This window comes from Carlito syrichta, unplaced genomic scaffold (genome assembly GCF_000164805.1).
Source record: "Carlito syrichta isolate Samal-C Ts95f unplaced genomic scaffold, Tarsius_syrichta-2.0.1 Scaffold316264, whole genome shotgun sequence".
Taxonomy (NCBI): domain Eukaryota; kingdom Metazoa; phylum Chordata; class Mammalia; order Primates; family Tarsiidae; genus Carlito; species Carlito syrichta.
The window spans coordinates 365,281-378,556 of record NW_007260360.1 but is presented as its reverse complement, the minus strand read 5'-3'; the positions used below and the strand labels follow the sequence as shown (position 1 = coordinate 378,556).

The 13,276-nt window shown below is 38.1% G+C and overlaps 1 protein-coding gene across 1 annotated transcript in view; it reads right to left on the bottom strand.

The window, feature by feature from the left end:
* Window positions 1–3,021: 3,021 nt before the first annotated feature.
* The window catches only part of CUNH6orf118 (chromosome unknown C6orf118 homolog), a 27,935-nt gene continuing 17,680 nt past the window's right edge, over window positions 3,022–13,276 (bottom strand). Inside the window, exon 7 of the mRNA XM_008074002.1 lies at window positions 3,022–3,087. Coding sequence (XP_008072193.1) covers window positions 3,022–3,087 — 66 coding nt within the window. The remainder of the gene's footprint in view (window positions 3,088–13,276) is intronic.

Here is a 13,276-nt window from a genome sequence, read left to right as displayed (position 1 = left end):
CTTATTCTAACCAATCTCATATCTCTTTTGTGACATTGGCTAAAATAATGACCAATCCTCCCCCAAATAGGGGACTTTCCGGTTCCTTTACCCTCACCACAAATCGACTCAGAATGTAATGCCTAAAGCTCTCCAAATATGGAATAGCATGCACCTTTTCCTCTATATCTGACTCTTTGCTTTCCCACTAGAGACTGAAGCTCTCGAGTAAATTGCGCTTTGTTGCTTGGCAAACAACTAAATACAGCTCGTTTGTTTGGTTGGTTTAGAGCAATTGGTCTTTATGTCACTGTTTGACAATCAATAATTTCATTTCCCTGTATCTCTCCCAGTCATGTGTGTGCAAGATACAGCATGATTGGGAGATAAGGGAACTGGGTCGGCCAAACCTAGGTTCAGATCTCAGGTCTATCACATACAAGGCAGTTTAAGCAAATCAATTCACCACTTCACATCTCAGTTCCCTCCCCTGTATAGTGAGAAAATTGTTGTCTACTTACGAGGATTCCAGTGGACACAATAACCAATAGAAAGCCACTGGAGCAGAGAGAACAAAGTCAGCATTATAAAGTCCAGTTGACTTCTATACATGGTAAAATAAAAATAAAAATAAAAAACTTTAAGAGGCTTCCACCACTTTATCTCTACAAGCAGAATGAGTCATGACCCAGAAATAACTAATGGAACTTAAAGAGGACTGGGAGGAATGCACCTTGCTGACAATGATCTCCTGATCCATAAAATGCAAAGCTATTTCTCTCGTTTTTTCCCTCCCTCCCTCTTTCTCTCTCTTTCTGTCTCTCTCACCTCAAACTCTATTCCAAACTAAGATTGAATCCCTCTTATTTGTACTTCAATATTTCCATTTGATCTTCAAAATACCCTATAGAAGATTACCCAAAGAAAACTTACTTATCTTTACTCTAGATATCTAGACTAGAATAAAGGCAAGTGAAGATTTAAGAAAATCTCAAATCCCAGGTTGTCATGAGGATCACAAACAGCTGAGACATGAAATGCAAAGCACCATGTTAGCGCTGTGACGTTTGCGGAGCACTGTATCAATTTCAATCAGTAAAGATTATTTAATTAAATGAATATTAATGAGATTACTACTAGATTTTATTAAATGCATATATATAATTTTTGTTGGCAAATAAACAAATTTCACCTGTATTATAGCAGTGCTGAATTCCTTATTTTTATCAAACAGTAAAAAGTATTTTCCACAGTGGAAAGTTATTAAATGAAAGCAGAACATACTAGAATTGCTATGAATATGGATACAAAAGTAAAAACTAATCATATGTGATCATGCATTTATTTCAGTATTCTGAGTAGGTTACATATACCACATTAATTTTATTAGGAGTTAAAGCTGACAAGACAAAATATATCTTGTTAATTTGTACATCAGCAAACAGCCATCCTATGCACACAGCAGTTGTGTACTTGCATTGCTCAGTTTTCATTCACTTGAGAGTTGGTTACTGTTTCTTCTAATTTTACAAATTCCTTAATAAATTTCCAAAGTTGCCTTAAAATGCATAAAAATCAATACAATAAATTAGAAAAAAGTACATTAAGCATGAAAGAAAATTTCAAAATAAACATTGATTTTAAGACACATTTACTCCCAAACAGACAAGATGAGAATTTGTAATTATCTGTTATTGTTTTAAAGGCTATTTTAGTAGCATTTGGTCTTGAATGTGACAATGATTTTCTAAATATGTGGTTAAATTTCCCTTCAGCATTTTCAAGACCAGATACAGCATGGAAGAAGAGGCAGATTTGCCATGAACATAATGATGTTTAGATTTCGGGTCCACTTACTCCCATTGACAAGGTGGTTGAAGATGCTTCGTCAACTTTGTTCTCTCTCTCTCTCTCTCTCTCTCTCTCTCTCTCTCTCTCTCTCTCGCTCTCGCTCTCGCTCTCTCTCTCTCTCTTTCTCTCTTTCTTTCTCTCTCCACTTATTTATTTTTTTGAGAACACTCAACATAATGTAAGGAATCGCAAAACCTGTATCCACTTGCATGGCTCAATCAGCACCCTCTAAATATTTTTACTACATGGATTTCTCTATAACATAAGTTGGAAAGTGGGGTGTTCTATTTCTATGATCCCCAGTAGATTGTTACTTCTAAAACCATGTAGGATATATTCATTAATACTATATAATACAGAGCTATAGATACGCAATAGAAGAATGCTCTGTTAAGCAACAAATTGTTAGTATTTCCTGGCCTCCCTTACAGTGACAGATGGCCTTGTCACATGGCACTGGTCAGGAGACGTGGGCATACCTGGAAGGGACTGTCCTTGTTAAATAAATCAGAAAAGCCTCATGACAAGAAGCTCTTTGCTGTCTGTCCTTCCCCTTCTCCTGTCTTTCTCCTTGGGACATGGATTTAATGCCTGAGACCCTGAGAAGGAAAATCACACTCAAAGGAAAGCAGGGAAGAAAAGTCAAAGAGGCTTAGTCCCTTGAAAATATCATAGAGCAGAGGCCACCTACACAGAAAAGGCTTTTTGACTGTTGATACAAAGAAGTTTTTCTGTATTTAAAGCATCTTATGGTTTTCTGTTACTCTTAATAATGCAAAATCCTGAGATAGAACTGCAGTACCAACTCTAAGAAAAGAAACTATGTCAAGTATAAACCTATGTAACAAATAAAATCAGTCACTTTTTAAACTGAAATATTCTGAGTAATATATTGAAAACACAGTCACCCACAGCCATACGTTACCCACTTTTCTGACTCCTGCCCATGATAATTCATCCTTGACTTGTCAACTTTTTCCAATAAATTTATTCCTATGTGATGAATAACACATCCAGATTAAGATTTAAATCTTAGACTAAGTGTTCTGAAGCACATGAAAGGATGCTCAGTGTCTATTTAAGGCTAACATTCATGAGTGTGAACTCTCCCATTGGTCTAAGCTAGTTTTGATTGAACGGTTTTGAGTGTAGCAGGATGCTGTTCTAATTATTTTATCATGCTATCAGTACTTACTGCTGCTCCTTCTGGCTGATCTTACTCTTTTCCAAGATATTCCCCACTTGTTTTTGAATAACCTACAAAGAATTACAAATCACTTGGTCATGTATAATGGCATGATACTGATCACACATAATGGCAGTAATGATTCCCAATAGATTGTTACTTCTAAAACCATGTAGGGCATACTCATTAATACTATATAATACAGAGTTATAGATATGCAGTAGAAGTATGCTCTGTTAAGCAACAAGTTGTTAGTATGTATTTTGAAGGGGTACCCTGAAAGTTGTTAGAGAAGCCAGCTCATTATATGTTTGTCACCAAATCAACACATTACACTGAAATGTAATATGGGGAAGGATTAGTGGAATGATCAGCTCTCATGACACAGTCAGTCATTGAAACTGAGTGGTTAAGTTTTGTCATTGAACCTTAGTTTACTTTAAGCTAATGTCTGCATGGACAGATATTCCTAGCATTACAGAAAATTATCCTTAGAAAAAAGTGTATTATATTATTATTTTTGGCTTATGACACAGAATAAGCAGGCACTAAAGAGAATATTTTTATTGATAGACACTGGTTCACAAAAAAACTTACTTTTATTTTCTTCCTTAAAATCCTATTTGATGCTTCCAATTTTATAGCTTCATTCTGAAGGATAAATTGTGTTAAATGCAAGATACTTGGTTAAGAATGTTAACTATTTTTCTCTATTTATAGAACAAAAAGTATTATGTGAATGTTGTTACAATTTCAAAAGTACTCAATATCATACTATTTAAGAACAGATGATTAAACAAAGTATAGAATGAAGGACAGTTAGTAAGAAAGAAAGATCCTGGCCCTATGAGTCAAAAACTAGAATAGATGGGAGTAGATGTTTCGAAAAGTGAGAAAATATTAGGAAAATTCCAGAGGAGAAGAGTTCTTTACTTTTCAGAACTAATAACAGAATTTGTTAAGATGATTAAAAATAATATAAATATCCAAATACCAATACGTTACATACAAGGGGGAATTTATTAAAAAAAAAAAACAACACACACACAATGAAATTATCTTTTGGAGAACAGGCCCCTTGTGGTACAGGTTTCCCCCACTATTTAAGTGTTCTAGGACTCCATCAGTATCAGTGTACCAGCAAGCACTGTTGTTATGAGAGGCTGCATTTGGCATCAGTGAAATTTTTTTTTTTTTTTGAGATTCTTTCAATGCATCTGTCTATTACATGATGGGTGATTTATAAGCACACCTGCCCATACCATGCTGCGTGTTCAGCAGTTTTTAACCAAAAATGGCATGACTCCTTAACTCACCGTCCCTATTCACCTGATCTCACCCCAAGTGACTTTTTTGTTTGTTTCCCCAGATGAAAAAAGTCCTCAAAGGGAAACATTTTGCTGATGTGGAAGAAGTGAAACAAAAGCAGCAGAAGCACTACAAGGTATCAAAATTGATAACTTCAAGAAAGTGTTCTGAGCAGTGGAAAAGCATCTTCATAGGTGTATTGCATCAAATGGAGAGTATTTTGAAGGTGAATGAAATTTAAACATGTAAGAATAAATACAGCTTTTTATAAATAAATTATGGGTTTTTTGGGTCCCCCCCCTTGTATGTATCACCAATTTTTAAAAATTTATTTATAAAGATGTGGGGTACAATTGAAAATTAGATATACAAACATTGATCATGCAGGTACCCTTGTTGATGAGGTATACCCCTCCCAATTTTATATATATGTATTTATATATAAAATCTCACCAATTTTTTAAAAAATTTAAATTTCCATTTATAAGAGTAATAAAAAATCTCATGAAGTTATTAGAATAAATATAATAAAATTATTTTAGATCAAGATAGAAAGATAAATAAATATAAAATTATTTTGGATAGATGTAGTAATATTGTAAAGTTTTCAATTTCTCACAGAAAAATTTACAAATTCATTGTAAAGAGGACCAAAATACCAAGAGTAGTATTAATAGAACTTGAAAAATGAACTAACAATAGGGATGAGAATATTCAAGATAATTGTGAACCAAATTATAATAAGCAGAGGACATAGAGACCGGGCTTTCCAATAGCCACCATATTGAAAAGGATTAGCAATTGTAGCAATTGGGCTTGATAGTGTCTCATGAACAACCTAGGCTGAGTTGGAATACAAAATTTACTATTTTCTCAGTCAAGATACTTAGCATATCTTTGCCTTGTCCCCTCACCTGAAAAAGAAGACTAATAATAACAGCTGTTGGGGTTGTTGAGAATTAAGTAAAATAGTATTTTTTAAATGTTCATAGAAATATCTAGTACTCTGTAAATGCTCCATATATTTAGTTGTTTTTTTCCAGACTGGAAATGAACTATTTCAAATCCAGAACTAGCAACCAAGTAGATAATAGAATAATAAATGCAATTCTACTGTGGTTTCCAGTATTTGAGTTAAAAAGCCAAATAAAAATAGTAAATAGTCTAATGCTAATTAGTGATATGGAATCTTCTTAGAGAATCATCTGTTTCCTAGATTCAATCTATTTAAAGAGGTATTAATTATAAAAGAAAAGTTTACATTATTTTGGCATTATAGCAATGCTCACAATATTTCAAGTTGCAACTCATTACTTTTTCTGCTTTAAAATTCAATTATAAACTAGTGTTTGTCCTGAAGAAATTTATTTAGTTATTTTTTAAAAAAAGAAAAAAGAGTAAGCCTAAAACAAACAAACAAACAAAAAATAGGAACCTAAACATAATACTTTAAAAGAGAGCAGGATAAATTCATTTTTTTAAAAAAAGTTTGGAACATCACTACCCTTGTATATACTTTATAATTCTGTTTTTTAAAAAAGTAGTTCTGAGGAACTTCTGGCAAGATGGCGACGGGACAGGTTGGACTGTGAGAGTGTCCATGAAAGCGAGTATCCATAAAGATTCTTGCTTTACCCCAGTGCCTGCTGCTGCCATTGCCAGTCTTCTCCTTGGCCCCATGCATCATCAGTGGCTGCCACCACTGCTGCCACTGAAGCTGCCCCACCTAGGGTGCCCTCAGTTCCTGACCCTGCAGATCTTTGGGCTTCCCTGACAGTGGCACTGCCCCACCCCACCATGCCATGCCAACTGCAGTGCCCAGCTGTCTTGCACTCCTCCTCCCCCAACTTTGCCCCCTGACCAGGTAGAACCCCAAAACCAGGCAGAAACCTGTATTGCCCCGCCCAGCTCTAACCAGACTCCAACTTGGGACCAAGGTAATCGCATCAAACTGAGAGAGACAGAAGACCCTCCCCTATGCTGGATCAGACACAGACAGGCCAGATCTGAGTGGGACTTGAAAGGCAGCAAGCCGACTGAATCCAGACCTGATCCACACTCCTGCAGCAGGCCTGGGGTATCTGACTCTAGCTGTGAGCAACCCTACCAACCTGTGATGAGAGCTAGAGATAAGAGCTAAAAGGATGTTGGACTTCCAAGAATGATTACAGAGTGAACCTGGTTTCTTATTTTCTTTATTTTATTTTTTTCTGTTTGTTTTACTCACTTTTTACCTCTTTTCTCTCTCTTCTTACTGTTATTGATAACATTTTCATATTTGCTCTGTTTCTGTTATTTTACTGATTTTTTTCTTTAGACTCTCTATTTGTGTAGGGGAATAGTACATCATTAGGAATGTTGGTTGGCTTGTGTGTCTGTAAGATTGTTTGTATGTTTTAGGTTTTTTTTTTACTCTTTTCTGTCTTTGTGTATCATTTCATTTGTTAGTATATTTGTCTATTTTCCCTCTTAATCTTCTCTTTCCACCTTCCTCTCAACCTGCCTTCCATTTTCCATTCTTTTCCTTTTTCTTACCTCATTTTGCTTTCAGGAAGCAAACATATACCCCCACTGCATGGACAGATTGCAAGGCAGTGGAAAGTGGGTTCCAGGGTACCCATACATCAGTCGGTGGATACTGGGATCTGCAGATGGATTTGAATAACAGCTCCCCCCTCAATTAAATCTCAAAACTGCAAAAAAGTACAGCCCCCAACCCACAGTCCAGCTTCAGAATTGAACAAAGCTAGAGGATTCAAATAAGAAAGAATAGGGGATTGAGCAAACAGAAGTAAAACCTCCCCACCATCCCTGAACAACAGAATTACAGAAGAGGGGGAGGAAAAAGAAAAAAAAGGAAAAATTTGGAGGAAAATCTACACAAATGAAGAAAAACCAAAAGAAGAATATAGGTTTCATGCAGACCCCTGGGAGGTAGGCACTGAGAAAACAGACTTTGGAACACAAGGAATGAAGAGGCCCCAGAATGGTCACATACTACAAACCCAGACATCAAGACATTAACAGAGAGAATAAAAATAATTGAGGAGAGACAAGAGGAAAATAGGAAGGAGTTGATAACTGATATAACAGGAGTGAAGGATACTGTGACTGAAATAAATAACAAACAAATAAGCATGGAAAGCAGAATTAGCCAAGCAGAAGAAAGAATGTCCAAACTTGAGGACCAAAATATAGAACTAGCCCAAACTGTCAAAAACATAGAAAAGAAGCTTTGGAAGTCAGAACAAAACCTTCAAGAGATGAGCGACTATTTCAAGAGGCCAAACCTAGAGTATTGGACTTTCTGAGGCAGAAAGAGAGAAAGAGACCACTCTGGAACAAACATTGCATGAAATTACTCAAGAAAACGTCCCTCATCTCATCAGTGATGTGAAAATTCAAACACAAGAGATTCAGAGAAGCCCTGCAAGATAACAAATGAGAAGAACCAACTCCCAGACACATAATAATTCACCTAAGCAAAGTAAGTATAAAAGAAAAAATCCTAAGGGCAGCAAGAAATAAAGGTCAGACTACCTACCGGGGAAGACCAATTAGAATAGTAGCAGATTTATCTACAGAAACACTTCGGGCTAGGAGTGCTAGGAGCCCAATCTTGAAAGTTCTCAAAGATAAACAATTTCTACCAAGAATAACCTACCCAGCTAAGCAAAGCTTCATCAGGAATTCATATGAAAATATAAATGACCACGAATAACCAAAACGGTACTCAGCAAAAAAAAAAAAGCAGAAGGTATCACACTCCCAGATTTTAAACTTTATTTTAAAACTACAGTAATCAAAACAACCTAGTATTAGTACAAAAACAGGCATATAGACCAATAGAGTAGAATTGTGTTTGCAGAAGCAAAACCTCAATTTCTCAACCGACTCATCTTTGACAAAGCGTCCACCACCAACCACTGGGGAGAGGAGGACCTATTCAGTAAATGGTGCTGGGAAGACTGGCTGACCACATACAGACGATTGAAACAGGACCCCTACCTATCCCCATCACAAAAATTAACTCTAACTGGATAAGAGACCAAAATGTAAAATCTCAATCTATAAGAACCTTAGAAAACGCAGGCGAACCTCTTACAGATGTAGGAACGGGCAATCAACTCCTGATCAGAACCCGAAGTGCCCAGGCCATAAGAGATAAGATAGACAGGTGGTACCTCATCAAACTGACAAGCTTCTGCAAAGTCAAAGAAACCATCAAGAGAGCAGGGAGACAGCTCACAGACTGGGAAAATATATTTGCCAACCCCACGTCTGACAAAGGCCTAACATTTAGGATCTATAAGGAACTCAAAAGTGCTAAAAAGAAAAAAAACAAACAACCCCTTTACAAAGTCACAAAAATACGAATAGATACTTCTCAAAAGAAGACATATGAGCAGCCAATAGATACATGAAAAAATGTTCAGACTCACTCATCATCAAAGAAATGCAAATTAAAACTACACTAGGAATTCCAGTAAGATAGTGATGGCATAGGTGGGACTGTGAGATTCTCCAAAAGTAAGTTTCCAAAAAGACTGTTACTTTCCTTTCCCCACCACCCTGCCCACCGCCAGCCACAATGGTCCGAGGCCTGGAGACCCTCAGTCCCACACAAGGCCAGCTACTGGGGCCCCTTGGTTGCTGCTGCTCCACCATTGGCAGCCCCGGGACATGGCTGTGTTGAGATCCCAGCTCCCTCCCCGGCTACAATGTCTCACCCAGCCCCAAGCCACCGACCATTGCCTGTGGAGGCCCTTGGATATTGCCTTGTGGAGATCTGGGTTCCCTTGCTGGCTACACTGATATGTCCAGCACTCAGCTGCTGCCAGCTCCCTCCCTGACTGGGTGCCCAGCCCAGCGGCCTGGTGCTCACTCCTCAGAGTTCCAGCTCCCTGCCCTGGGTTCTGGGCCCCCACCCAGCCCTATTTCAAGATGCCGTCACCCAGGGAGGCTCTAGGCACCCACCCCTCAGAGATACCAGCTCTGTTCCTGGCTGAAGGGCCCTGTGCAGGGCCCAAAGCTGTTGTCACCACTCACCACCCGCCCTTTGGAGCTCCAGTCCCAGCTCTGGCTGAGGCACCCAGCATGGGACCCCATGGTTGTGTAAGGGAACAGTATATCTTAAGGAGATGCCGATCAGCTGCTCTCAGCTCTCAGCTCCAGAAGAGGGAATTCTCAGCTCCCTCCTTCACCCCAGGCCACCGGAGGCACACCAGATCCAGTGCCCAGCTGTGTCACTGATCCCTGGTGCCTGACGCAGGAGACACACCACCACAGCCCATCATAGTGGATCACCCATGGACTGGACGAGTGGAGAGAAAGGACAGGTGGAGAGAAAGAATCTGTGAAAGAGGAGATGCCCACCTCGGCCATTTTCCAGGCAGAGATTTGCATTGCCCATCCATCTAGGAGCATCCTCCACCTTGGTTTCTAAGGTAATGTCACTAAACAGAGGAAAAAAGGCCCTCCCCTATGCTAAATCAGATACAGTCAACTCAGTCCTATCTCAGACCTCTCAGGTAGCAAGCCAAGGGAACGAACCCAAGCTTGGAGTAAATCTATCTGCTTGCAATGAAAGCAAAGGAGAGAGGCTAGAGATCAGAGCTGAAGAGACTTTAGACACTCAGGAAAGATTCCAGAGCTAGTCTGGTTTCTTATTTCGATTTTTGATTTTATTGTTTTGACTATTTGTTTTGCTCACTTGTGTTTACTTTTTTATTTAGACTACCTGTTTGTGTTGGGGAAAAACACATCAAAGTCATGATTTTATTGGACTGTCTTTGTGTGATTACCAGTATACGTTAGGGAATTTTGTTTGTATATCTGTTTTTCACTCTTCTGGCCTCAGGTCTCTTTTCCATTTGTTAGTTGGTATGTATGTCTGTTTTCCCTCTCACTCTTCTCTCTCTCTAACTTCCTCTTGACCCCTCCCCCTTCTTCCATTATTTTCCTTTTTCATACCTCCTTTTGTTGCAGGGAGCAAACCTAAACCCCACTGCATGGACAGATTGTAAGGCAGTGAGAAATGGATTCCAGTGAGCCCATACACCTATAGGTGGATACTGAAATCTGCAGATTGATTCTGAATCACAGCTTCCCCCTCAATTAAACCTCAAAACTGCAAAAAGTACAACCTTCAACCCACAGTCCAGCCTCAAAAGTGAACAAAGCCAGAGGACCTTCAAAAGAAAGAACATGATATTGAACAAAAGAAGTAAAAGCAACCCCACCTTCCCTGAAAACCAGAATTAAAGAAGGGGAGGGAGAGGGAAGATAGAAAAATCTACACAATGAAAAAAAACCAAAAGAAGAATATGGATTTCTCACAGACCCCTGGGAGGGCAGACACTGAGAAAACTGACTTCAGAATGCAAACAACGAAAAACCCCCAGCATGACTAGTCTCAAACTACAAACCTAGATATCAAGACTTTAATGGAGAGATTACAAAGAATTGAGGAGAGACAAGAAGAAAATAGCAAGGAGTTGATAACTGAGATAACAGTAGTAAAGAATACGGTGAGTGAAATAAATAACAAACTGATAAGCATGGAAAGCAGAATTAGCCAAATAGAAGAAAGAATCTCAGAACTTGAGGACCAAAATATAGAACTAACCCAAACTGTCAAAAACATAGAAAATAAACATAGAAAGACAGAACAAAACCTTCAAGAGATGAGCGATTATATCAAGAGACCAAACCTAAGAGTAATTGAACTTCCTGAAACAGAAAGAAAGACAGATGCCACCCGGGAACAAACATTCCATGAGATTATTGAAGAAAACTTCCCTCATCTCATCAGTGATACGAAAATTCAAACACAAGAGATTCAGAGAAGCCCTGCAAGACAACAAATGAGAAGACCAACTCCCAGACACATAATAATCTGCCTAAACAAAGTAACTATAAAAGAAAAAATCCTAAAGGCAGCAAGAGAAAAAGGCCAGACTACCTACCAGGGAAGATCAATTAGAATAGCAGCAGATTTATCTACAGAAAACCTGCAGGCTAGGAGAGCTTGGAGCCCTATCTTCAAAGTTTTAAAAGATAAGCAATTTCAACCAAGAATAACCTCCCCGTCAAGCTAAGCTTCATCAGTGAGGGAGAATTAAAATCTTTCCCAGATATCCTATCCCTAAGAACTTGTGCTGCCACCAGACCACCTCTACAAGAAACACTTAAGAAAGTACTAAACACAGAAGAAAAGGAAAAAAGAACAACAACGTTCCTCACAGGAGTACAGGAAAAAGAGTAAAACACACACGAACCAATACCAAAACCAAAAGAAAGACAACAAACAGAGAGGGACAACAACAACAACTCTGTAAGAACCTTATAATAGGAATCAACTCTCACATTTCAATAATTAGCCTGAATGTGAATGGACTAAATGCACAATTGAAAAGACATAGAAGGGCAAAATGGATAAAATATCACTAGGCAACAATATATTGCCTTCAAGAGACCCATCTCACTAGAAAGGACACTCACAGACTCAAAGTAAGAGAATGGGAAAGAAATTTTAGGTGAACGGAACACAAAATAAAGGAGGAGTCACGATCCTAATTTCAGACAAAATACCATTTAAGCTATCAAAAATTTAAAAAGATACAGAAGGACACTACATAATGAAAAAACGTTCGCTCCATCAACAAGAAATATCTATCCTAAACATATATGCACCCAACATAGGAGCACCAACTTTCAAAAAGCACCTTCTAGAAAAACTCAAAAAAGATATTGACTCTAACACTATCATAGCTGGGGACTTTAATATCCCACACTCAACCCTAGACAAATCATAAGGACAAAAAAATCAGCAACGAGATCCAGAACCTCAATTTGACTCTTGACCAAATGAACTTAATTGATACCTACAGAACACTCCACCCAACGACCACAGAATATACATTCTACTCATCACTGCATAGAATGTACTCTAAGTTTGACCACATACATAGCCATAAATCAAGCATAAACAAGTTTCTTTTTTTAAGCATATGTTTTATTTTAAAATTATGGGGTACAGTTAAGGGTTAGGTAAACATATATGCATTGTTCAGGCACCCTTGTTGATAATGGGTGTCTCCCTGTCCCCAGACAGATATTGACTCAAAAGATGTCAAAAGATGAAAATTTTGTCATGCACCTTCTCAGACCACAGAGAATAAAAATAAACATCAACACCAACAAGGTTCCCCCCAAACCTACAAAGACATGGACACTAAATAGCATGATGCTAAAGAATTCCTAGGTCAATGATGAAATCAAAACAGAGATTAAAAGATAACTAGAAACAAATGAAAATGAAGAAACATCTTCCAAAAATCTCTGGGATGCCGTGAAAGCTGTAGTAAGAAGGGAATTAATCTCGATACAAACAGGCATGAAGAAAACAGAAGGATCACAAACTAACAGCTTAACATGTCACCTTAGGAAGCTGGGAAAACAAGACCACCAGAACCCGAACTTCAACAGAAGAATCCAGATCACCAAAATAAAAGTCCAAATCCAGGACACAGAGGACAAGAAGACAATACCAAAAAAATCAATGAAGCAAAAAGCTGGTTCTTTAGAGGATAAACAAGATTGATGGTCCCCTAGCTAGACTTACCAAGAAAAAAAGAGAAAAAGCCCAAATAAATAAAATCAGAAACACAAAAGATGAAGTCACATCTGACTCTGAAGAAATCAAAAAGATCATTAGAGACTACTATGTACACTTGTATGGAAACAAACTTGAAAATCTTAAGGAAATGGAAGACTTTCTGACATCACATAACCTGCCTAGGTTGAAACAAGAAGAACTCGAGACCCTAAATAGACCATTAACAATCAAGGAAATTGACTATGTCATAAGAAAACTACCTACAAAAAAATCCCTGGACCAGATGGTTTTCCAGCAGAATTCTATAAGACATTTAAGGAGGAGCTGATACC